At 35.7% G+C, this 24,710-nt stretch overlaps 1 protein-coding gene and 1 pseudogene across 5 annotated transcripts in view; both read left to right on the forward strand.

The window, feature by feature from the left end:
• LRRCC1 (leucine rich repeat and coiled-coil centrosomal protein 1) overlaps nt 1-12,531 on the forward strand; it is a 48,459-nt gene extending 35,928 nt beyond the window's left edge. For 3 of the 5 annotated variants that reach the window (XM_025870782.2, XM_025870785.2, XM_025870787.2), the window contains 9 exons: nt 419-558; nt 2,166-2,367; nt 2,761-2,946; nt 3,718-3,892; nt 4,695-4,858; nt 8,634-8,842; nt 8,931-9,068; nt 10,517-10,652; nt 12,212-12,531. In XM_025870782.2, the coding sequence (XP_025726567.1) occupies nt 419-558; nt 2,166-2,367; nt 2,761-2,946; nt 3,718-3,892; nt 4,695-4,858; nt 8,634-8,842; nt 8,931-9,068; nt 10,517-10,652; nt 12,212-12,334 (1,473 nt within the window). In that variant the 3' untranslated portion in view covers nt 12,335-12,531. Of the gene's footprint in view, nt 1-418; nt 559-2,165; nt 2,368-2,760; nt 2,947-3,717; nt 3,893-4,694; nt 4,859-8,633; nt 8,843-8,930; nt 9,069-10,516; nt 10,653-11,261; nt 11,323-12,211 lie in introns of all 5 variants that reach the window. The other 2 variants (XM_025870783.2, XM_073892929.1) reach the window with 2 other exon arrangements.
• A 6,127-nt stretch (nt 12,532-18,658) lies between these two features.
• LOC112823744 (small nucleolar RNA SNORA70) lies at nt 18,659-18,767 on the forward strand (annotated as a pseudogene).
• The last annotated feature ends 5,943 nt before the right edge of the window (nt 18,768-24,710 follow it).

Here is a 24,710-nt window from a genome sequence, read left to right on the forward strand (position 1 = left end):
GGACACACACATCTGCGCACCCCCCGCCTGCCCCCACCTGCCCCCACCTCACTGTGGAATTATTCCTGACTAGCCCTCACAAAGCAGTTATAAGAACAGTTGGTGGAAATATTGTAGGTGATTAGGCTTGTATTCTGAGAGCCAGGTTTTAAAAGTCTTTGGGGAGGCTGAAGATTTCATTTTCATACTTTCTGAGTGGAAATTGAGATCTATGATGTAATTAAGCTATACATAATGCTAGTGTGTTTGATGCTTCTAAGGCTATATTTTATGGGACCGTAGAATCATTAATTTAATAAATTTTGAAAATCAACTTAGTCACCATTTCCTGTCAAGGCACTTTTCTTTGGAGAACTGGCATTAAAATAGAAGCAGGGAGAGTATTATCTAAATACTGTAATTGTGTATATTTACTCAGATGCGACTTATCCAAGAGGTGGAGCTCAAAGCTGCCGCTGCTGATACAGAAATAAACTTACTTAGAACTTCTCTTCATCAAGAAAAGGAACAAGTACAGCAACTTCATGAACTTATTGCATTGAAAGAACAAGAACACAGGTAAATGAAAAATATATCAGGAAAACAATGACTTTTTTTTTTAAAGATTTATTTTTATTTATTTGTGAGAGAGAGCGTGCTTGTGCATGCACATGCGCACAAGTAGGAGGAGGGGCACAGGGAGAAGCAGACTCCCCACTAAGCAGGGAGCCGGTCACGGGGCTCAGTCCCAGGACCCTGGGATCATGAATTGAACCCGAAGGCAGATACTTAACTGACTGAGACACCCAGGCGCCCCAAATAATGACATTTAAAAATAGGAAAAGGAAATTTCTTCTCCCTACCCTACTCCTTTACCTAAAACTAGACTGATTGATCAGTGGTGAAATCTGACAATTAGTTTGTGAAAAATAACATGTTTATGCGTTAAAATCAGTCTTACATTAAGAACTAGTAGCTTAAAAACAAATAGGTGGCTTTATTGAGGTAAGAGCTTATAACAGTAAAGTTTATTTTGTATTTTTCCAAATCCACCCAAAAGTTGGTCATTGTAATACGGAGAAAACTGTTTTAATTGACCTCCAAGTAACTACCTATTAATCTATAGTCTTTATTCTCTGAAGTGCAGGAGTCAACAAACTTTTTCTGTGAAGGGCCACATAGAAAATATTTCAGGCTTTTCAGGCCATACCAAACTGTATTTTTGTAGTAAAAAAAGTAGCCATAGGGAATATGTAAACAAATGGGCATGGCTGTGTTCCAATAAAAGTTTATTTCTCAAAAAAAGTCTCAGGCCAGATTTGGCCTATCAGTTGTAGTGTGCCAGCCCTGTTCTCTGGAATCCACAATAATTTGAAAACTTGCAGCTGGTTATCTACTTACTGCCCTACCAGTTGAATTGTGTATTTGCCATGGGTTAATTGTGTTTGTTCCAAAAACCTGTTCTGTTTTTACCCTTACATAAATGAGATTTTTAATTATAAATTAAATTTTGATGTTCTGGGGAAGATTGTCATCGTGTGCAGGGGCAGAATGACTATAAAAGATTGGGGGAGATAATTGTAAAAATTAAAGTTTTGCACTGAGTTTCCTTTACAAATATATTTTAACTTCTTGTTCTAGTTTAAAGAAACCAAAACTAGAAATAATGGATTTTGTATTACGGGTTTGACTTACTCAGGAAAAATAGTGGAGAACTTTAAAGAATGAACTCACATTTAAATTAAAAAAAACTTGCCCTGTATATCAAAAGATTGGTGAATAATTTCACACTTTAACTGATTTTTTTTCTATTAACCAACCACCAGTAACAGACTGTATTCGTTGTATATCAGAGATTTAGCCAAAGTAGAGGATACCACAGTGAAGTAGAATTTGACTTCTACAAATGCACCTAAAGAATTTTAGAAGCCATGTAGTGACTCTGGACTACCTCAGTTTAGATACGGCATACTCCTTTTATCCTCATTACCACTGAACAGACAATCAAATGAAACTCATATTCTTCCTCTACCATCCTGTGCCAGTTTCTTTGCTCCAAAGTGAGGAGCTGATTTTAAATTACAAACAGAGAATATAGACTATTTTAACAACTATTTAAAGACCTTGAAAGTTTTTCTTTCCAGGTGAAATAGCATCCTGTGATTTTTATTTGTTTTGCATTCCAGGAAAGAACTGGAAACAAGGGAGTTTCTCAGTGATGCTGAGTTCCAGGAGGCCTTAGCTAAAGAAGTAGCTAAAGAAGAAAGAAAGCATGAGCAAGATATAAAAGAATACCAAGAAAAAATTGATACATTAAACCAACAGTATATGGATTTAGAAAATGAATTCCGTATTGCTCTAACTGTTGAAGCCAGAAGATTTAAAGATGTAAGAATTGGCATCTAGCTTTTTATTGAAAACAGAATCAGCGAGATATGTTTGGATGAGAGGACTGTATTTTAGAATTCTAGTTCTATTTACACATTGTCTATGTGATTTTAAGCAAATTACTTAAATTCTTAGCACCTTAGTTTCTTCATGTAAATCATAGTTATTCTTCAGTGCTGTTGCAAAAACTAAGATTATAAATGATCAAGTAAAGAGAGCACTAGAATAGGAATTGGGCAGCCTGAATTCTTCTATTACACTAGAGCGGGGATTGGCAAACTAAAGCCCCTGGGCCTATTTTTTAAATAAAGTTTTATTAGAACACAGCTACAGAAACAAATAGTTTCTAAATATTTGGAGAACTGCTATTTATAATGCAATTTTGAAATATAGGTTAAAGATGGTTTTGAAAATGTTGCAACTGAGTTAGCAAAGAGCAAGCATGCTCTTGTTTGGGCTCAACGAAAAGAAAATGAATCTTCCTCTTTAATTAAAGATCTGACCTGTATGGTGAAGGAGCAAAAAACAAAACTTGCAGAAGTTTCGAAATTGAAACAGGAAACAGCAGCAAATTTACAGGTAAAACATTGTAACATTATATTTCCTTTTTAATTTTTTATGTCATTGTCTCAAGTATATCCTGACAATTTTAGGAAGTAACACAATTACAAACTTCTAATGATGCTAATTATGTATCTGAGGTGTATGAGAAAAGTAATATAACTAGGAGATTAAACCATGATTTCACAGATTGTATTGCTTACACTAAAATAGTATTTAAGTAAAATAAGTGAATTTAAGAAGTGTACTAAGTAAATAGGTGCCAGTTGTACAGTGATAGAGCAAAAATTGTGATGGTGATACTCAGATGGTAACCTGACTTTGGGAAACACCACGCAAATTGCTGATAATTTTGTGGTGGTCATGGTTATTTTAGATATACCGAGCTGTAATAATTTTTAAATTTTTTTAGTGCTTTTGTCTCAATTTCAAACATTAGTGGTATTTTGCCCAAGAGAACTTAATTTCTGAAAGTGTCCTTCAGATTATTGATCTAAATGCTTGATAAGAAATTTTGAGTATTCCATGTATAGTTATTCTTTTAAGATACTGATACTAGAATAAAATTCAGAGTTTTTAAAGGGATAGTCTCTTAAATTTTGACTTTTTATTTTACAACCTATATCGGTCTCTAATAAAATTAAAACTTTTTCTGATGTAAAATTTAGGACCATTTACTATGTATTTGCTTAAACATTTTTTCTCATAAAATGCAAAAAGTAAAAAATAAGCACTTAAATGTAATAATTACTTTGCTTCCCCCCACCCCATGTTTCTGGGGATATACAGAATCAAATCAACACCCTTGAAATCTTGATTGAAGATGACAAGCAGAAGAGTATTCAAATAGAACTTCTCAAGCATGAAAAAGTCCAGCTTATTTCTGAGCTAGCCGCCAAGGAATCACTAATTTATGGCTTGAGGACAGAAAGAAAAGTATGGGGGCATGAGTTGGCACAACAGGGTAAAATTTTCAAATTTTCAAAGTGAAAATAGCCCATTCTTCTAAATGAACATATCTGGGTATTGAGAAAAGGAGGGGCTTATTAACTCTGCCTAAGACACACCAAAAAAGAAAGTAATATTTTATATGGAAGGATAAGTAGGTATTTGCCAGCCAAACAGCCAAATGAAATGCCTCCTAAGATGTGAATTTCTTACACTAGTTAGGAAGTTACAGCTCTGATTTTTTTGTTGTTGTTGGTTTTCTTCCCAATATAATTTGACTACTTTTCTGAACAGGTCTACCTTTACAGTGCTACAACTAAGTCATTGAAATAATTCTTTCTTATACAGTGCTTTTAAATTATTTCTATGGTATACAATACTCAGTTTTTTTCTAAAAATGTTGGTAACACTTATCTTGTTATACATGGAGAAATGTGAGATAGTGTATGAATGAAAACCACTTTAGATTTAGGTTAATTTACTCTTAGTTTCCTTTCTTTTCCCGTCACTATGAAGTAAGAAATCGACACAGTTTTCTGGCATTTGTAGATACTTTACAAATTATGAATAGCTAGATGTTGGTTTTATGTCTGAGTTATTTGTTCTTGATTTCTAGTTTTAGGTTTTCCAAATAACCATAGGTATTTGAAAGACCTTTCAGTTCTCTTCCCCTTTCCTCTCTGTTATGCTTTATATTGTTTTTTTAATTCAGTTTTTCTTTTTATTTACTGTATTACACATTGTTAAATTAGATGTTCATAAAATACAAATCTTCCAAGGTCTTTTAAAGTTTATTACCGATGATGTTTATTTCTCAGGATCATCTCTAGCCTTAGATCGTGGGAAATTAGAGGCACAAATTGAAAGTTTATGTAGAGAGAATGAGTCTCTGAGAAAGGCAAATGAATGCGATAATGATGCATTAAGAATTAAGTGCAAAATCATAGAAGACCAAACTGAAACCATTGGAAAATTAAAAACTGTAAGTTTGATACTTTATTTTGGGAAAAGAGCATGTGGCAGATTTGTAAACCAGTGAATCAAATTATCAAATAAATATCTATCTCAATGAATCCAAGCTGTTGTGGAATTTGGGACAGATTGTCATGTGTTTCCTTGTATGAAATATGCCCTTTGCCTTTTAAAAGGACTGTATGGCTTTTATTTATTAATTTTAAATTACTTTTACCTCAGAATTTTATGGGATGATGTTATTATGGCCTGTGAAATAACTGAAAGTAGTGTCAATAAAGGGTTAGGAATCTTAAGAAAATTCCTGTTTTATATGTTTAAAATATCCTTTTAGAGCATTGTTTAGGATGTTCCAGTATTGCTAAATCACATCTCAAAATTAAGACAAAACCAGCAATTCTATATTTAAAAATAAATTTCCCAGGGGAAACCATTTTTTTACCCTCTTCTTCAATATGGCCTACTTTTTTTTTTTTTAAGATTTTATTTATTTATTTGACAGAGAGAGACACAGCAAGAGAGGGAACACAAGCAGGGCGAGTGGGAGAGGAAGTAGCAGGCTTCCCGCCAAGCAGGGAGCCCAATGTGGGGCTTGATCCCAGGACCCTGAGATCATGACCTGAGCTGAAGGCAGACACCTAACGACTGAGCCACCCAGGTGCCCCAATATGGCCTAACTTTTTTTTTTTAAGATTTTATTTATTTGTCAGAGAGAGAGCATGCGTGCAAGAGAAGGGAACACAAGCAGGGGGAGCAGCAGGCAGAGGGAGAAGCAGGCTCCCCACTGAGCAAGGAGCCCAATGCAGGACTCGATCCCAGGACCCCGGGACCACGATCCGAGCCGGGGGCAGACGCCTAACTCACTCAGCCACCCAGGCGTCCCCCAATATGGCCTATCTTAAGAGAGATACTAACAGGATTGCTTGCTTCAAAGTATGTCACGTGAAAAATTTCCAGAGGAATTTTTTTAGTTATCGTGAGCACTGAATCAACTTTGACCTCCAAATTTTTCTCCAAAAGATTGTCTCTTAAAATATAAAAATGGAGAAAAGAGTTAAGAAACTTCTAAATGAGATTACCACCCATTAAAGAACTCATTCTTAGGAGTAGCTATAACGGCCTAAGATTTATTTTTCTTTTTCTTAGTCACTTTTTTAAAAATTCCTTGAGAACTTTATCAAGTACAGAAAATCAACATTTATCACAATGTTGCTATATCCATAGCTAGATTTAGGCTATGAATGGGTGAACTATACCACCCTAAACAATTATATCGGTATTCCCTCAATTGAAATTTGGTTTCAGTTTATCCAAAAATTCAAATATATATGTCATACATGCCAAGCAGCAGGGAAAATTATTGAAATTTATTTAGCAGTAAGCCTTTTTTCTTATTTTAAAAATCTAGCCAAGCATATTTTCCTTTGAGTTAAGCTAAATATGAAACACAAAGACTTGTGATTTGCTTTTAAGTTTCACAGGGCAAAGCAGATGATACTCTGGGTATAATACATTGTTTTTGACAAAGCTACTTCCACAGAAGACTGATGCTTTTTTTTTTCTTAAGATTTTATTTATTTGACAGGGAGAGACACAGCAAGAGAGGGAACACAAGCCACAAGCAGGGGGAGTGGGAGAGGGAGAAGCAGGCTTCCCGCGGAGCAGGGAGCCCAGTGTGGGGCTCATCCCAGGACCCTGGGATCATGACTTGAGCCAAAGGCAGATGCTTAACAACTGAGCCACCCAGGCGCCCCAAGACTGCTGCCTTCTTGTCAATCTCTGAGCAGGAAGGAAATGACTAGTAATGAATGATAACAGTTGATCTGAAACACAGAAGAGTTTTAGTTTTAGGTTTTTGTTTGTTTTTTTTTTTTAAATGTCAGCCTGTCATTTTTTTCCCCCACAATTTACTACATTTATTCTAAAGAACATTGCATCAGCCTCAAAGATATGAGTATTAGTGGTGCTTTCCCACTAATCATACAGAGATAGTTTGCCGCAAATTCATCATCACTAATACCTAAAAGGATAATGACCCTTATTTGTTAAATTAGATGTTCATAAAATAGAAATCCTACGGGTCTTTTAAAGTTTGTTATTGATAATGTTGTTTCTCAGGCTTGTCTCTATCCCAAAATCATGGGAAACTAGGGGTTCGGATTGAAAGTTTATGTAAAAAGAACAAGTTTGCAAAAGGCAAATGAACATGATAATGAAGTTTGATGTTTTCAGTTTGGAGTTTGATAATTTCAATTAAATAGATTCTATAGTTAGCTTCTGACTATGGAAATCAGAAGCAGAAGTTTTTTAAAATTCTGTTTCCTCCCCATATATTATTTTGGTACTTTTCAGTATATATGGCTCACATACTCTCTGGTGATGCCGTGTTTGTTATTTTTTATTAATAGGATTATTTCATAAGACTCTATAGCTTTTGTGGACACCCATAATATGTGGCAAGACTGCTCACTCTTAAGTGCTTCAGACAGTCATGGGGAGTAAATAAACAATTCATGACTTTTATGCAGATGTTGGTCAAGACTACAAGACTACCTGACATCTTTGCTTAGAATTTTTAGATATGTAACACACTGAGGAATTGAACCACCTCCTTATAATACTTATGAATACATACTTAAGTTAGCCTTTTCCAGTATTTGTTTGTTTACTCCATCTTCTTCCCAGAAGTAGGAAAAAGGGTGGGGTGGGGCAGAGGAAACGGTAAAAATCAGAGCTACCAATTTCATCTTTTTATCACTTGCAGAGACTGATATCAGTAGGTGGTACATTGCAGGGCTATTCCAGACATCCAGGCATGCCCACATGAAGCAAACAAATGTTCCCTGGAATAAATAACCTATAGAGGCCTAGTACCTGCAAACTTTTAACAGTGCCTATGGTAGTTTTGATCTTTCATTATCCTCTGATTTATAGTATGTAAATACAGGATGAAGTCTGGCTCATGGTATAGAAGATAGAATAAAAAATGTTTTGGGAAATACAAAACCTGTTTTTATGTGACAAAATTTTAATAGTGATAAAATCATACTTTTATTTTGAAGTAAAGTATTTGCTCATCCTGATGCAGAAAGCACTTAATGTTTAGCACAGTAGAAATAGCAGTTTAATTTGTGCCATGAGTGATATACTGTGAATATCAGTCTTTGCTGTATCAGTCATCCACTCAAGAGTTTCCTGTTTCTGTCATGAAATCATCTTTTCAAATGCAAAATTGTGATAATTGAAAATTTTATTGTGCTGCTTTCTTTTCCTTCTCTCTCCCTCTATGATTAATAATTGCCTAATTTACCGACATAAAAAATGTGTAGGGAATAAAAATCTTATTTTTGTTAATAGTACTTAAAGTAGTAGTGATGTTTCTTACTGATTGTCATTTAAAAATGTCCTGTAGGGGCACCTGGGTGGCTCCGTGGGTTAAGCGTCTGCCTTAAGGGTATGTCCTATAAATCTCTTTGAAAACACTCAACAAATTCATTTTTTTTTTTTAAGATTTTATTTACTTAGAAAGAGCACAAGCAGCGGGGAGGGGGAGAGGGAGAAGCAGGCTCCCCACTGAGCAGGGAGCCCGACACAGGGCTTGATCCCAGGATGCCAGGACCCGAGATCATGACCTGAGCTGAAAGCAGATGCTTAACTAATTGAGCCACCCAAGTGCCCCTCAATTTATTTTTTTAATTTGTAGTTTTTAGAATAATTTTAAACCATATCTAATTTAGGAAATGAGACATTTAATAAAAGTAAAGTGCTGATTTTTTTTCTTGAAGTGTGTACAAGAAAGAGAAGAACAAATCAAAATATTACAAGAAAAGATCACTGAAATACAAAAATGTACTCAAGAACAACTTGATGAAAAATCTTCACAACTGGATGACATAATTGAAAAACTGGAAAGACACAATGAAAGAAAAGAAAAACTAAAACAACAGTTGAAAGTAAAGGAATTAGAACTTGAAGAAATTAGAAAAGCTTACAGGTATATAGTATTTCCTGTTGAGAAATAAAATGTGGCTAAGTAATTTCATATAACCAGTTTTATTTTTAAAATTTTTTTTTCATATTAGTACACTTAATCAGAAATGGCATGATAAAGGAGAGCTTCTAAGTCATCTTGAAATGCAAGTAAAAGAAGTGAAAGAAAAATTTGAAAACAAGGAAAGGAAACTTAAAGCAGAAAGAGACAAAAGTATTGAACTACAAAAGTAAGCACTAAGTCCCAAAGTATGTGGGAGATCTTTAAACATAAATACTGAATTGGGATGGCTGAGGTAATGTGAAAAGGACAGAGAAAAGGACTAAACACATGTTGGACTTAGTTATTTGCAAAGTAATTTACTTCCATTTTATCTATAAAATATAGATAATAGTTCCTACCTCCAATGTCTGATGTGAGGTTTAAATTTTGTGTATATGTATATTTATGTATATATATGGCTTATATGAGTTACTTAGTGCCTGACACATAGGATTGCTGCGGAAAAATATTATACTCTATAGAAAGTTTTAATTGATAATACAGTTACTTGTTTGTCTGCTAACAGACCCTGTTCCACTTTGCTTTCAACCAGCAATAATACAGGAACTTTGGCTTGGAACCTGTTGTAATGTTCTCTCTTGCTTGTCATAATTTGGAGTCTTTTATATCCTAAAAGAAATAATCATTTCTGATAAATAACAGTTCCTAAACTTTAATATAAATCATAAAGTCTGATAGTTTTCAGAATCTCTTACATTTTTTATTGTGTTAATCACAAAACAGTAAAGACTTGATTTTTTTTATTTTATACATTAATGCTTTTATGACTAAGATTAGTATATATGATTTTTGACTTAATAGAATTTTAATAAAAACCTTTATATAGCCTTTTATAATATATAAATTGATTTTTTTTCTTATATCTTAATTTGAACCCAGCAGTAATTCTGTGAGGTTGGCAGAGCAGGTAGGATTATCCTGTTTTATAGTTAGTTGAAAAACTTAAATGCAGAGTTTGTAACTTGCCCTTAAGTCATATGGCTACTAAGTGTTGCAACTGGGAATAAAAAAGACTTGATTCATGGACCCTAATGTTCAGTCCGTTATTACTATGGGCTATACCAAAAGCAGAAAATGTGTTCATTATGGACTTAACTTTTTTAATAAAATTATTCACATTTAATATAAAGGAATTGGTTCTTTGCCTCTAAGAAACTTTTAACAATAAATTTTGTGAATACTATTTAATGTTTTTATTAACATAGAGTATTATCTGTTAAACATTAACATAGAGAAGTCAGACATACAATACATATTCATAAACTTAAACCCTCCTATAGTGTATACCTCTCAAATTAGCATACTACAAACCCGTGGGGAAAAAAAGATTGATAATAGTCATCTGTGAATGTGCTTATAAATCATTAGACTCAAAATAAATGAGAACCCGAGTACTCTAACTTTTAGAGGGTGAAAGTGTAACAAATTTTCATTGATTTTACCCTACCTTGTTGTGTTATTAACAGATTCCGCTGGATGATGAACCCAAGATAGCCCTTTGCCACTTAATGGAGTTATACTTCCATTAAAATATGAATATAAGAGTTACCATCTAAGAAGAAAAAATCCTAATTTTTATGCACAAAGATACATAGTTTTTGTTTTATTTTTAAGGGATGCGGTGGAAAAGCTTCATAGTATGGATGATGCCTTTAAAAAACAAGTTGATGCAATTGTTGAAGCTCATCACGCTGAAATAATACAACTGGCAAGTGAAAAGCAGAAATACATTGATTCTGCAAATTTAAAGGTACTATAAATAAAAAGTACAATCCATCACTACTTTGGGAAAAGTTTCCAAAGAGTATTTTATTAATTAGGCTTTAAGACTATCACTGATGATCTTGAATGATATCCTTTAATATCAAGATTTCATTTAATATCATTGACAGAGGAACTTTGGATGATGTTAAATCAGAGGTAGACATCAGAATCACCTATAGAGCTTTTTAATAATACACATGCATGAGCTTCCCCCTCAGAGACTTTCATTTCCTAAGTCTCTGGTTAGACCTGGGTGTTTTTAAAACACAACAGGTACCCTGTTTGGTTTGAAATGACCCCTCTGTTGAGATCCACTAGGTGAGTGGACAGTTGGAAATTTCCATTTTCCCTTGATCCTGAAGCAGCAGTAAGAAACTGAGATATCTGTGAGACAGAGATTGAAAATCATCTAACTGGGAAAGAGTTCATAAACAGAAAGAGTAACTCCATATAATTATAGTGACAGTTGTGTGATTAGGTGACATAACCCTCAAGAGTCTTTGTGGAAAAAAAAAAGCAACAAGGTCTTTGGAAATAATGACAATAAATAAGGAAGTATAACTTGTTCAAAATGTAGTTCTTTATTTTATTTCAGGTCAACAGATGTTTCAGAAGTTTTCTTTAAAATCTACCAAGTGTTAACAAGGGTGCATCAGGTAATACCAAATAAAGCATAAGATTAGGTCCTTAGCTGAAAGGAAAATACTGAGTTTAATTTTGGACCTCTGGTGCCAATATGGTGTAATAGCAAAGGGATGTTAGAGAGTTACGGAAATGGCACCAGGGCTTAAGTGTGATAATCATGAAAAAAAATTACAAATTATTACATAAAGATGATAAATTAGGAGAAATAGTTTTCTAAGGGAAAAAGACTAGGAAGTCTGTATTAGAGATTCAGAAGAGGGAAGTAAACAGAAAGGAATGGTCATGTTGATAGCACTATTAGGAATGTATCATAGGATAGAGAGTTTCAAGCAAAAATTAATAGTATACAATACAGAGAATCCTAGGAGAATATAGGTTAGGAAGGAATGATAAAATTATCTCTCAAAAAGATGGTAATTTATAACCAAGAGGAATTTTAGAAATGCAGTAGACGAGATTAAAGCGTTTCTTTGGGAAGGGAGGTTATTTCAGTTTTAAAAGTCTGTAAGGAACTGATGTTTTAGTTGAACTCATGACTCCTCATTCATACATAGCACAGAACAGTAGAAAGATTAAGTCAGAAGACTTGAGTTTCTGTTCATATGTGCTACTGAGAAACTGCACAACCTTGAACAAATTTTCTAAGCTCTAAAATACAGTTAAGATAAATTACCATGTGCTCATCATAAGAACCTGTGAGATCTAGACAATATAAATGTAAGTACTTTGTGTACAGTATTAGTATTTGAACAAGTTACATTATACATACCTCTTTGCTTTAAATGAATACCACAAGTTACAAAATTCATAAGAGTGAAGTTTGACTTTTTCTTTCAGAATGCATTTTTAAAATATATTTTCTTTAAAAAATTTAAATGCAAAATTTACATGTTGATTTAGGTTCATCGAGTTGAAGAAGAAATGCGTGAACTTCTTCAGGAAACATGCAAGAACAAAAAAGCAATGGAAGAAAAAATTAGGCAACTTGCTTTTGCTTTAACTGAAATTCAGCAAGAAATGTGATGGTTATGAGAATGAATTTAATTGAAATGGAACAGCAGACCTATTGTAAAAATGATTAAATATTGTAATAGTAGTAACTGCTATGACTTTGAAATGTCTCTTTCTACACATTTCATTCTAATTATATTTTAAAAGACTTTTGATCGAGTATTTTTTAATTGTATATGTAGGCTTTTATAATAAATTGTTGATAATTATGTGTATTAGAAAAACATCAAAATAACTAGACTTACAACACTTTCTTGTTTCTGTGCTATACATTGTTCGGTAATTACACATTTGTCTTCAAATATGTAAATGGAAATTAACAGTATTTGGACTATATGAGGTAAAGTATTTTCATCACTGTTACCTTATTGTGTTGATGAACTAATTATATTTATTGGTCATCCTTTAGTTGACGTAGCTCCGTTTTTTTTTAAATGCTCGTAAGTGTAGCTGAAAAGTATTTGAAGTCTGTATGTTAAAAGATACAGCATTCTTAACAAAGCATATGTAGCCATCTCCACATTACCCATAAAGACCCCTTTTTTATAATGCATATGCCTTCTTCATTAAAGATTACATATAAGGTTTCATAAACATTGTTCCTCAAGAGGAACACCTTGTTTTCCCTTCTAATCACTGTATTTGAAAGAATTTTTATTTTGACTTTTGTCATCTCTTAGGTTGCTATGTATGCAGAACAAAAACCTAGGTACTATCACTATTTCTAAAAGAAAGAATATAATATCACATTTTTAACTAATAGCCACTGAACTAAGTTGTTTGGGGTTTTCTTTGTTTTTTTATCATGGGGCTTGAACTCACGACCCTGAGATCAAGACCTGAGCTGAGATCAAGAGTCGGACACTTAACCAACTGAACCACCCAGGCAGCCCTGAACTAAGTTTTAAAAATTAAATGCAATCAGAAAAGTAAATACTTCTAAAAGAGAGGGCTCCATTTCATGAAAGGCAAGCTTCTTATTGAACTCTATGGGACAGCAGCATCAAGCATACCAACATGCACAATGGAGGTGGGAGAGCAGGGCATAAAAAATAATTGGAAAAATAATAGCTGAAAATTTCCTAAATGTGATGAAAAGATTAACCCACAAATCCAAGAACTTAAGTAAAACCCAGGATAAACACAAAGAGAGCCACACCTAGATACTTTAAAGTCAAACTTGTGGGAAATTCTTGAAAGTGAGAAAATATGATTCATATAAAGGAACAATGTAATTAACTGTTGACTTCTCATCAGAAACAGTAAAGGCCAAAAAAAAAAAAACAGTAGAGGCCAGAAGGCAGTGAGTAACATACTCGAGGTACTGGGGAGAAATGAACTACCAACCAGGAATTCTACATCCAGCAAAACTGTCAAGATAAATGCAAAATAATGGCATGCCCAGACAATTGACAAAATTTATCGCTAGCCAACCTACCTTAAAAGAAATACTGAAGTCCATGGGCACCTGGGTGGCTCAGATGGTTGGGCGTCTGCCTTTGGCTCAGGTCATGATCCCAGGGTCCTGGGATCGAGTCCTGCATCCGGGCTACCTGCTCCTTGGGAGCCTGCTTCTCCCTCTGCCTCTCTCTCTCTCTCTAATGAATAAATAAAATCTTAAAAAAAAAAAATACTGAAGTCTTAAAGGCTGAAAGAAAATGATTCCAGACAGTAACTCAAATCCACTGGAAGAAAGGAAGAATATTGGGAATAGTGAACATGTAGGTAAGTTCTCCTAAGACTGTATAAATATACATTTTTCTTCTGTTAACTAGAAGACATTATATACAGCAATAATTGTAACACTATATTGAATTCACAGCATATGTAGGTGGGATATGTGTGACAAAAACAGCATAAAGTTGGAAGGAACAAAATATATTTTGTTAGATTAATACTAATCTAAAGACTGATAAAATGCATATTGTAATTCCTCAACAGCCACTAAGAAAATAACCCAATTACATTTGAAAAATCAACAGTTCCACTTCTAGAATGGCAGCGCAAGGAATTCTGTGGGCGTGTTTTCTAGCGAAACAACCACAACTGGTAAAAAGTGTTTTATTTTTTATTTATCAAGATTTTATTTATTTGAGAGAGCAGGGGGAGGGGCAGAGGGAGAAACAGACTCGCTGCTGAGGAGGGAGCCCAACATGGAGCTGTCCCAAGACCCCAGGATCATGATCTGGACCGAAGGCAGACACCAACTTTGCAGCCACCCAGGCGCCCTATAAAAATTATTTTAATACACCCATTTAAAGTCTGAAAATTGTCCTAAGAGCTTACAGCAAATGAAAAAGCATTTCAAGAAAATTTATTGTCTCTGTAAGAAGAGCAAAAGCCTTCAATAGATTCCTTAAAATGTCCAGTTTTCACCTAAAAAAGTAGGAGACATGCAAAGAAACAGAAAAGGGGGACCCATACAGAGAGTAAAAAAGCAGGCAAGGAAAAATACTTCTAAGAGGGCCCAGATAATTAGATAAAAGAAGACTTCAAAACCACTATATGTTCAGAAGACTGAAGGAAAGCATGCTTTAAAAGTAGAGGAAGCTATGTTAATAGAGCTCAACAAACAGAGAATAAAGAAATATTTTTTAATGAAATTTTACTTTGGGGGCTCTACAGTATATTTGAACCAGCAGAAGAATCTGAACTTGGAGATTATGCAATTTGAAGAAGAGAGACAAAATATTGAAAAATTAACCTCAGAAATGTGGGTCACATTAACTGCACCAACATACAGTGAAGCACAAAAGGAGAGAGAAAAGAGTGATGTATATGAATTCTAAATAAAGTATAAAATACATATAACATATATTAGAAGAAATAGTGGCTCTAAGCTTGCCAAATTTGATGAAAATCATGAATTTACATTCCCAAGAAGCTAACTTCAAGCAGGAAAAATTCATAGCCACACCCACATAGTAAAAAAAATTGAAAGAAATATGAGAAATCCCCAAATATTTGCAAATTAAACTGCAACTTCTAAATAACCTATGAGTCAAGAAATGACAGAGAAAAGGTGCGATAGAGGAATGGGCTGTATATTGACCCATGCTGTGTCTGGGGGAAGGGTCATTGCATAGATAGGATTCAGACTCCAGAGGTTTAAAAAATCATTTGGCTTTCTGAGTTGTGGGACCCAAGAAAGGCTGCCTACACTGTAACCTATATCTGGATCCAAAAATCTTTTTTTTCCCAATTGTATCGAGATATAATTGATATGTAACATTGTATAAGTTTAACATATACAACATAAAGATACGATGTATGTATATATTGTGAAATGATTACAGTAAGTTTAATACCCATCACTACACAGTACATTTTTTTTCTTCTGATGAGAACTTCTAATATCTACTCTGAGCAACTTTCAAATATACAATACACAACTGTTAACTATAATCATCATGTGTACTACATCCCCAGAACTTAAATATATAACTGTAAGTTTATACCTTTTGACCACCTTCATTCAATTCCCCCCACCCCGTATCCAAAATCTTGATTTATAAGTACCTAGACTTAAACTCACTAGTCTTCTAGTTTCTGTTAGTACGTACCAGCCACCAAATTCCTAAAGCCAAGATATGCTGTCTTCAATACTGAGTTCCTGCAAGGTTGGGATGTTAGGTAAAGAAGTTCCAGTTTGGTTTTCTGGGGGATAATTGGAAAAGATATTCTACCTGTTCCCAACCAGTGAAATCCCAAAATGTTCACTCACATGGCCAAATGCTGACTGTTTGGGGCAATAGCAGTTTATCCTCTCTTCTGTTGAGTTATTAGAAAATAAACAGCAGCTGCTACCCTTCATTAAGCCCTACCAATATTTAAATATCATCAATGCAGTGGACGAAGTAGTAATGTCCTTAGTTTGATACCATTGCAAGTTCCAGTAAATGAATCGGCAACAATTAATAGACGAGTCCATATTTTATGGAGTAGGAGAGTAACCCTGCCAAAGTTGTGACTATTTAATTCATTTGGAAGATTTTCATCAAGAAGTCTTGATATCCCATCTGATTTGTGATTTACAGGCTAGTGATACCACCACTAATGGTGGGCCCCAATTATCTCTATTTCTTTACTTACTTTGGCAATAGACTGCTGCTCATGACTAATTTATGGCTTAAATCACAATGACCAAGGGAGACACAAGCAGCTGAACATACTGGTATAATTGACTCATTTATACGTTAAGTGGATGTAACCACCGTTTTTGTCTAAACGGCCTGCTCTAGAATACATAGCTTAGTTATTTCGGAGTGCCTGGAGTCTGACTGTATTCTTTCATTATGGCTCTGTCATGCTGGTGTTTCCAACATTTATTGCCACATCCTGGGATATAAGCCACAGTCTGACCTAATTGCTTCCAATCAGATAGCTCATGCCTTGTCCTACCTAGAACCCCCTAAGATGTGTTGAATCAGGCACACAGCAACCTACAAAGCAAAACAAACACCTATTTACTAGACCTTGGGAAGCAAAACCTAGAGCAGAAACAAATTTCCCTGATTCTTATCCTTGCCTTGGGGTCCTGTAGAAAGATAGTTTGAGGGACCCCTGGGTGGCTCAGTCGGTTAGGCGTCTGCCTTTGGCTCAAGTCATGATCCCGGAGTCCTGGGATCAAGTCCCGCATCAGGCTCCTTGCTCGGCAAAGAGCCTTCTTCTCCCTCTTCCTGCTGTTCCTCCTGCTTGTGTGCTCTCACTCTCTCTCTGGCAAATAAATAAAATCTTTAAAAAAGAAGGAAAGAAAGGCTCAGGCTTTCAGGAAATGGTAAGAATCCTACATATATATGTATCTCCTATTTATAGTGGGTGCACTTTCTTTGGTTTTACTGGAAGTGAATTTTAGGGAGGATCAATCCATGGAGTCTTCTTTGAGACTCATCAAATCAAAATGTTCTTTTCTGAACATTCTTTTCTAAGAGGTTGCTGTGCAGTTTTCCAGCATGACTCCTACCAGGCTTTGGAAAGGCTTATATTTAGTAGTTACATCTGTCAGGTTAGTTGTTAGTTACAACACCTGTAATTAGACTGAATTTTGCCTTTTCTTTCTTCAAGAAGTTTTTGAATTGTAGTCTTCTCACACACAGATAGATCTAATTAAGCAGTGCTTTATAAATGAAGTTGGATTTTTTTATTCTATCAAACTTTTGGAATATCCTTTTATTTAAATCCAAAGAGATGATTGCTTTTACAACCTTGAGAATTTAGGGCCTAAATACCGTAAGAATCTTTGAAATCTTTCCAGGATTTTGGTTAGTGTCAGGTAGTATTTCCCATAGGAGATAACTATTTGACATTTCATGGGTGGATGAACCCTCCTCTTCTCCAGTCCCACCTTGCCATAGGCTGTGCTTGTAGTTGCCACAGCTTTGAATGGATTATCTTTTTTAGCCATTTTTTCACTTTTATCTCCAATTGCTGTATTTCTTGGTAATGTAACTGTCTTGCTTTGATTTATTTTATTTTTTTATTTTTTAAAGTAGGCTCCATGCCCAGTGGGACTCAATATCACCACCCTGAGATCAAGACCCAAGCTAGATCAAGAGTCAGATACCAGGGGTGCCTGGGTGGCTCAGTGGGTTAAGCATCTGCGTTCAGCTCAGGTCATAGTCCCAGGATCCTGGGATTGAGCCCTGAGTAGAGCTCCCTGCTCAGTGAGGAGCCTGCTTCTCCCTCTCCCTCTGCCCCTCTCCCCCGCTCATGCGCTCTCTCTCTCTCTCAAGTAAATAAATAACATCTTTAAAAAAAAGGGGGGGGAATGCCTGGGTGGCTAAGTGGTTAACAGTGTCTGCCTTTGGCTCAGGTCTTGATCCCGGAGTCCTGGGATCAAGTCCTGCATCGGGCTCCTTGCTCAGCGGGGAGCCTACTTCTCCCTCTGTCTGCTGCTTCCTCTGCTTGTACTCTCTCTGACAAATAAATAAATAAAATCTTCAAAAAAAACCAAAAAACAAAAAAAACACACCTAACCGACTGAGCCACCCAGGCACCCCAGTAACTGTCTTGCTTTTAGATTCTGTTTTTCTTAGTATATGGCTCATGGTGGGAGACTGAGGATCTGTCTATGCCACTTATTTTCATTATTTTTAAACCTCTGAGGTAGAGGGACTTCCTGATTGGCAGATATTTTCTTCTGAACAGTAGTGAAAACAACATTGGTTAGCACTTTTACAAGCCCGGAATACCCTTTCTGCTCTCAGTGTTTACAATGCTGGCATACATCACCTACTATTTTGTAAACACTGTTGAACATATGAAATCTGTGTACTTGCTCTCTTTACTGATATAACCCACATAAAGATTCTGAACTTTGAGAGCAAATTCTTTATGATGCATAACTGGCTAAAGACTAGAAGAGTACCCAGTGTGCAATGGCTCCTTGGTAGTGTATGCGGCCTGTTGATTGTATAGGTTCCCCTAAGGGACTTTGGAGACAGCCCTTTCCAGTGGGCATTGACGTCTGACCTCATGCTATCTCCAGTCTAGGCTGAAGACGGACGGGTATGAGGGGTGTTTTGGAAAGCACAGTGGCCGGGGTCCATGTTGGCCAAGTCATCAAATCCATTTGTACCAAGCTGCAGAACAAGGAGCATGTAATTGAGGCCCTACGCAGGACCAAGTTCAAGTTCCCTGGCTGCCAGCAGATTCACATTTCTAAGAAGTGAGGCTTGACCAAGTTTAATGTGGATGAATTGAAGATATGGTGGCTAAAGGAAAAGCAGCTCATCCCAGATGGCTGTGGAGTCAAATATATCCCTAATCGTGGCCCCTAGAATGAATGGTGGGTTCTGCAGTCATGAGAACCTGGGCACTGCCCCCTCCTTATTCATTCCCATCAGTAAATCCTACTTCCTGACAAAAAAAAAAAAAAAAGACTAGAAGAGTAAAATGTTTTTCTTCCTGTCAGCTAAAAGATAAATGTTTACTAAACTTCAACTGGTTATGATCACTAAATAAATTGATACACTTAAAAACTGGTATAACATCATGAATTTCATCTTCATGATTTCTGTCATATTTTCACACTACCGAAATTGTTAGTTTCTTATTAGTTTTCCTAAAACTGACTTACTTTTAAAAATTAAATAACTCTTTTAGCCACAATTTAAATAATGTAACTTAAATCACTAGTTTGATGTTCTGGTTATGTTTGTTTTAAAATTTTCTCAATTCACATTAAATTAGTCATGCAAGTATTACAATTAAAAAGTGTTTCACCATGTAATCAGCTAAAATCATTCTGTGTGATACCAGTAGTATATGCACAACACATTAGAAAAGACAGACAAATTATTGGGTGGTCTACTGACTGAAGACGGTTCCCAAAGGTAATATTTTGGCTTTTCCATTTTTTTCCATTTTACAAAGCATTTTTTCTTCTCAGAGATTCTAACAGCACATATTATTTGATTTGGTAATGTTTATGGCTAACATGACTTAGTTGGAAGATATCCACTGATGAGTCTGCATTTAATTTTTGCTGAATAAAGTATTTTTTATAATAGCATACACATAATTATATAAATATGTGTTTTATAAATAAAAGAGTTTAATTACAGAACAAGATAGTATAGTACATATTTGAAGGTTAGATAATTCTTGGATACCTCTTGTCATTATCTTGAAGGATTTACTTATTTGTTTACTTAGAGTGCTTTATTTTTCATTCTAGGGAATAGGTTTCCTGGTACTGCACAAGGAATTGAATGATGTGGGGATCATTAGTGGTGAAAAATTATCTTTTGACAACACTTTTGACTTGGAATCATTCCCTCTTGGTGATAAATCCAAAAATTTTCAACACTCGTTTGACATAGGGTTTTTGTTGCCAAAGGGTTTGTATCAGAGGGTACAAGTTTGCGTCTTAATTGGGGCAATGTATTATGAACAAGAACCCTTTATGTGATGGCTCATTATTTAGACAAGTTGTCATCTTAAGCTTTGGTAGTTTAGTAACAAGCATTTTTATTTTACTAAAATTTCAAAGAAATGTGTTATCACTCATGTTTCCAATGAAGAGCGTTGCTAAGCAACTTAATTTTTCAGGAAGGTCTAAATGACATTCAGTTTCAGTAAATGTTTGATCCCATTTGCCTTCCCTTTTTTATCTATAAGAGCAGTCAGAGGACTATTCATGCATAAGGAAACAGAAGATTGCAGTGTATACTGGTTGAATTATATTTTGCTATAAGAAATTTGATCTCTTGTTCTTATATTTGAACATGTATGGTTGAAATTCAGACCCCACATATCAGATCATAAGCATTAACTTAATGACCATAAGAATTAGAGGTTTTTTTTTTTTTAAGATTTATTTATTTATTTGAGAGAGCGGGGATGGGGAGTTGGTGGTAGAGGGGCAGAGAGAGAGAGAGAATCCCAAGCAGACTCCAGACTCTGCAAGGAGCCCAACGTGGGGCCCGATCTCATGGCCCTGAGATCACAACCTGCGCTGAAACCAAGGGTCAGATGCTCAACTGACTGTGCCACCCAGGTGCCCCAAGCATTAGAATTCTTAATACCACTCTTCAAGGAAGAGGCAACTATTTCTCTGCTTCTTTTAATGTCATCCCATATTTTTAATATATGTGCTCTTTCTCTAAACTGCCTTGATAGTGCAGTACAGAATACAAGTCACCATATAAAATTTAAATTCTAACATATGTGAATTTTATTTCTATAGATGTTTAAGTGTAATTTGCATTTCCTGTTTCCACTTATAAGGCACAAACTTGTGAAAACAGCCTCTTTATTTATTATATTGTTATACCATGCAGGTTTTTGGTGGGCAAAGAGTAATGTTGTTTATAATAATGAGAGGATTAATAATCCTTGAAACATGTTTCTTAACTAAGTTTGTTGTTTTTTGGTAGTATTGTTTTGCTTGTTTATTTTACCTAGAAAGTGCAGAAGATAGATGTGTGTTGCAAGGTTTGGAAAAGAAAAACAAAAAGCCAAATTGTTTTCTTACTAACTTAGAACAGATTATGCAAGGGAGTAATAAAGCTAATGGAGGTAGCCTTTTGGTGGAAGTTTGTTAGCTCAAAGGAGACCTGAAAGTTGGAAGTTCCAACCAATCATGACCATTAAATAGGTTCATGCATTTAAAAATCAGTACACCATCATCAGTGACCAAAATAAAATATGGTTGGGGTGCCTGGCTGGCTTAGTTGGTAGAGCATGTGACTCTTGATCCGAGGGTTGTAAGTTCGAGCCCCACACTGGGGATAGAGATTACTTAAAAATAAAATCTTAAAAAAAAAACACAAAAAAACTTAAAAAAATGTACAGTTGTGTCGTAGTTAAATATTTAAGAAAATCCAACAAAAGTTTTTTTAATTTCTTTTTAAGATTTTTTTTATTTTTAGAGGCACCTGGGTGATTCAGTCAGTTAAGCGTCTGCCTTCAGCTCTGATCATGATCCCAGCGTCCTGGGATGGAGCCCCGCATCTGGCTCCATGCTCAGCAGGGAGCCTGCTTCCCCCCTCTCTCTGCCTGCCTGCCTACCTACTTATGATCTCTCTCTCTCTCTGTCAAATAAATAAATAAATAAAATCTTTAAAAAAAAAGTTTTTATTCTTAAATAATATCTACACCCAGTGTGGGGCTTGAACTCACAACCCAAGATCAAGAGTTGTATGCTCTACCTACTGAGCCAGTCAGGCACCCCTCGTAATGATTATTTGTATTTTGATTTTTTAACCTCATGTTTCTTAAACAATTTCATCAGCAGAAATTTCCAAAAAGATTCAACAATGTTTAAAGATTTTATTTATTTGGCCCAAAGAGAGAAAGAGCACAGCAGGGGTTGCTGCAGAGGGAGAGGGAGAAGCAGGCTCTCCGCTGAGCCAGGAGCCGGATGTGGGGCTCGATCCCGGGACCCTGAGATTATGACCTGCGCTGAAGGCTTAATTGACTGAGCCACCCAGGTGCCCCAAGATTCAACAATATTAAGAAGACTTTTGTATTATCAGCTCCTGATCTTTAGGTGTTTTTAGGGAAAAAGATAATTTCATTATTTTCATGTTATTACTCAGTGTTTCTAAAAGAATGACCATAGGCATGAGAATTACCTGAAACTGAAAATTGCAGATCTCCAAGTCAAATTCTCATATCAAATGCTGATTTCATCTCTGAGGTTTGGATCCAAGAATCTGCATTTTTAACAAATACCATAGATGATTTTTCTCAGTAAAGTTTGGGAACCAGTGGTGTAAGTGATTTTTAGCTTCTCCAACAAACATAAGATTTTGAAGACTAATTGAAATGATGGCTAATTTGTGAATATTTTCTAGTTGAACCCCAGCTAATTTAAACAAATGAAAAATCTATTGTGAAAAATACAAAAACACTGCAAAATAAATTTCAAGTGACCTATTAGCATCATTAACAGTATAATAATTGCTTTTAAGAAAACCTTTAAAAACTGAAATTAAAAAAAAACTATTTTCAAAATAACCAAAATAGATTTTATAAAGTAATACTACAGGGTATGGAATGAATTTTCTCTCCCCCCAAATTCATAAGTTAAAGCCCTAATCCCCAGTGTGATGGTATTTGAGAAGGGAGCCTTCGGAAGGTATTAGGTATAGATGAAGTCATAAGAGTAGGGCCTCCTGTCCTTATAAGGGACACTGGGGAACTTGCTCTTTCTGTCTCTGCCTTGTGAGGACACGAAGAGAAAGTCTGTAAGCCAGGAAGAGAGCTCTCACTAGAACCTGACCATGCTGGCACCCCGAGCTTGGACTTCCAGATCTCTAGAACCATGAGAAAGACTATGGTATTTTTGTTATGACAGACTTAGCTGACTAAGGCACAACATAAATGTAAGTTTTTAAAAAAATAATTATAATTTTATCAATTCCTGTCCCAGCATGTATAGGCAGAATGTTCCCTCTTCAAATTAAAACTAACTAAAACCTCCTTAATAAACACTATTGTTTATTAATTTTATTAATCAATAAAATTTTATTAGTCAATGAAATTAATTTGCAAAACTTGTCACTGATTTTGCTAATGACAAATCACACAGGAAAAACCATTTTCAGATAGCTTAAATTGTTTGGCATTTTTTAGCTGAATTTTTCATGTTTTACTAAAGATTTTTAATTTCAAGTTTTGCTTATAGAGTTCTTGAATTAAAATGAAGACTATTTGGTTATTAGTAAAGTTCTGTGCCTATGAATAGGAAACAAATTTATTATAAATGGTTTATCTAGTTTTACCTGTGAATGCTGCTGTCTGAACATTTCACTTTAGTCACCCATTTTGTCAGCTTGTTACTTTAAGTAAAATCTTGCATGAAGCTTTCTTAATTTTGTCATATGAAATTTCTATTCACCTCATATTTATTGAGCATCTACTATATTCCAAGTGTTGTGAAAACAACTCATTTAAAATTTCGACCTGGGGGCGCCTGCGTGGCTCAGTCGTTAAGCATCTGCCTTCCGCTCAGGTCATGATCCCAGCGTCCTGGGATCCAGCCCAGCATCGGGTTCCCTGCTCCGCAGGAAGCCTGCTTCTCCCTCTCCCACTCCCCCTGCTTGTGTTCCCTCTCTCTCTGGGTCTCTACCTGTCAAATAAATAAATAAAATCTTTTAAAAAATTTAAAAAAGATAAAATTTAGACCTGATTTTCAGAAATTTGTAATCGAGACAAAAGACTTCATTTTTACTCAGATCTGTGAGCCATCTCATTTATCAAAAATGGCTTGGGGTATCACTGAAGCACAAAAACCTATGAGTGCCTAATATTCTAAATAATACAGTATAATCTGATTTCAATGAGGCATTAAGAACACCTCTAAATGCAGGAGATCTGGGGTCTAGCCGTGAGTCCAGCAATTCACAACCTCTCCCATACACTTCAGTTTCTCTACCCACAAAGTTAAGGCGTTGGGAGGGGACTGCTGATGAGGACAAAACCCTAAACTCCAGGATTTTGCTTCCCTTGCATTCCAAACCTAAAAAGATGATCTATGGAATAAAACCCTGCACTTGGTCCCGGTCACTGAAATGTTTGCAAAAGATTCTAAAAGCTCAAAAAGAGCGCTCAGCAGATAATACCCAATGACGATAAGCGACCCAAACCTGATCTCCTGCGGCTCTACAAACGGAGCTCAGAAACTAAGGGCCACTGGGCAGAGTGATTTTCTGCCCCAGAGATGTCCTTGCTTTCCCCCGCTGTCGCTGCGGGAGGTCGTCATTCCTCCAGGCAGCTCACGAACAGCAGGGAGGCGAGTGTGAAACACACTCCCCGACGCTTCCCCTCCTCCCTGCTCGCTCCTCCTTCCCACAGAAAAATGCGTTTCCAGGCAACGGCGAGCCGCGGCGTCACTTCCTGCCATTTAAACTCGGGTCCCCACCCCTCGCTGCCCCTTCTT

Source organism: Callorhinus ursinus, unplaced genomic scaffold (assembly GCF_003265705.2).
Source record: "Callorhinus ursinus isolate GAN/ISIS: 27379988/994484 unplaced genomic scaffold, GSC_fseal_2.0 scaffold5, whole genome shotgun sequence".
Classification (NCBI taxonomy): Eukaryota; Metazoa; Chordata; class Mammalia; order Carnivora; family Otariidae; genus Callorhinus; species Callorhinus ursinus.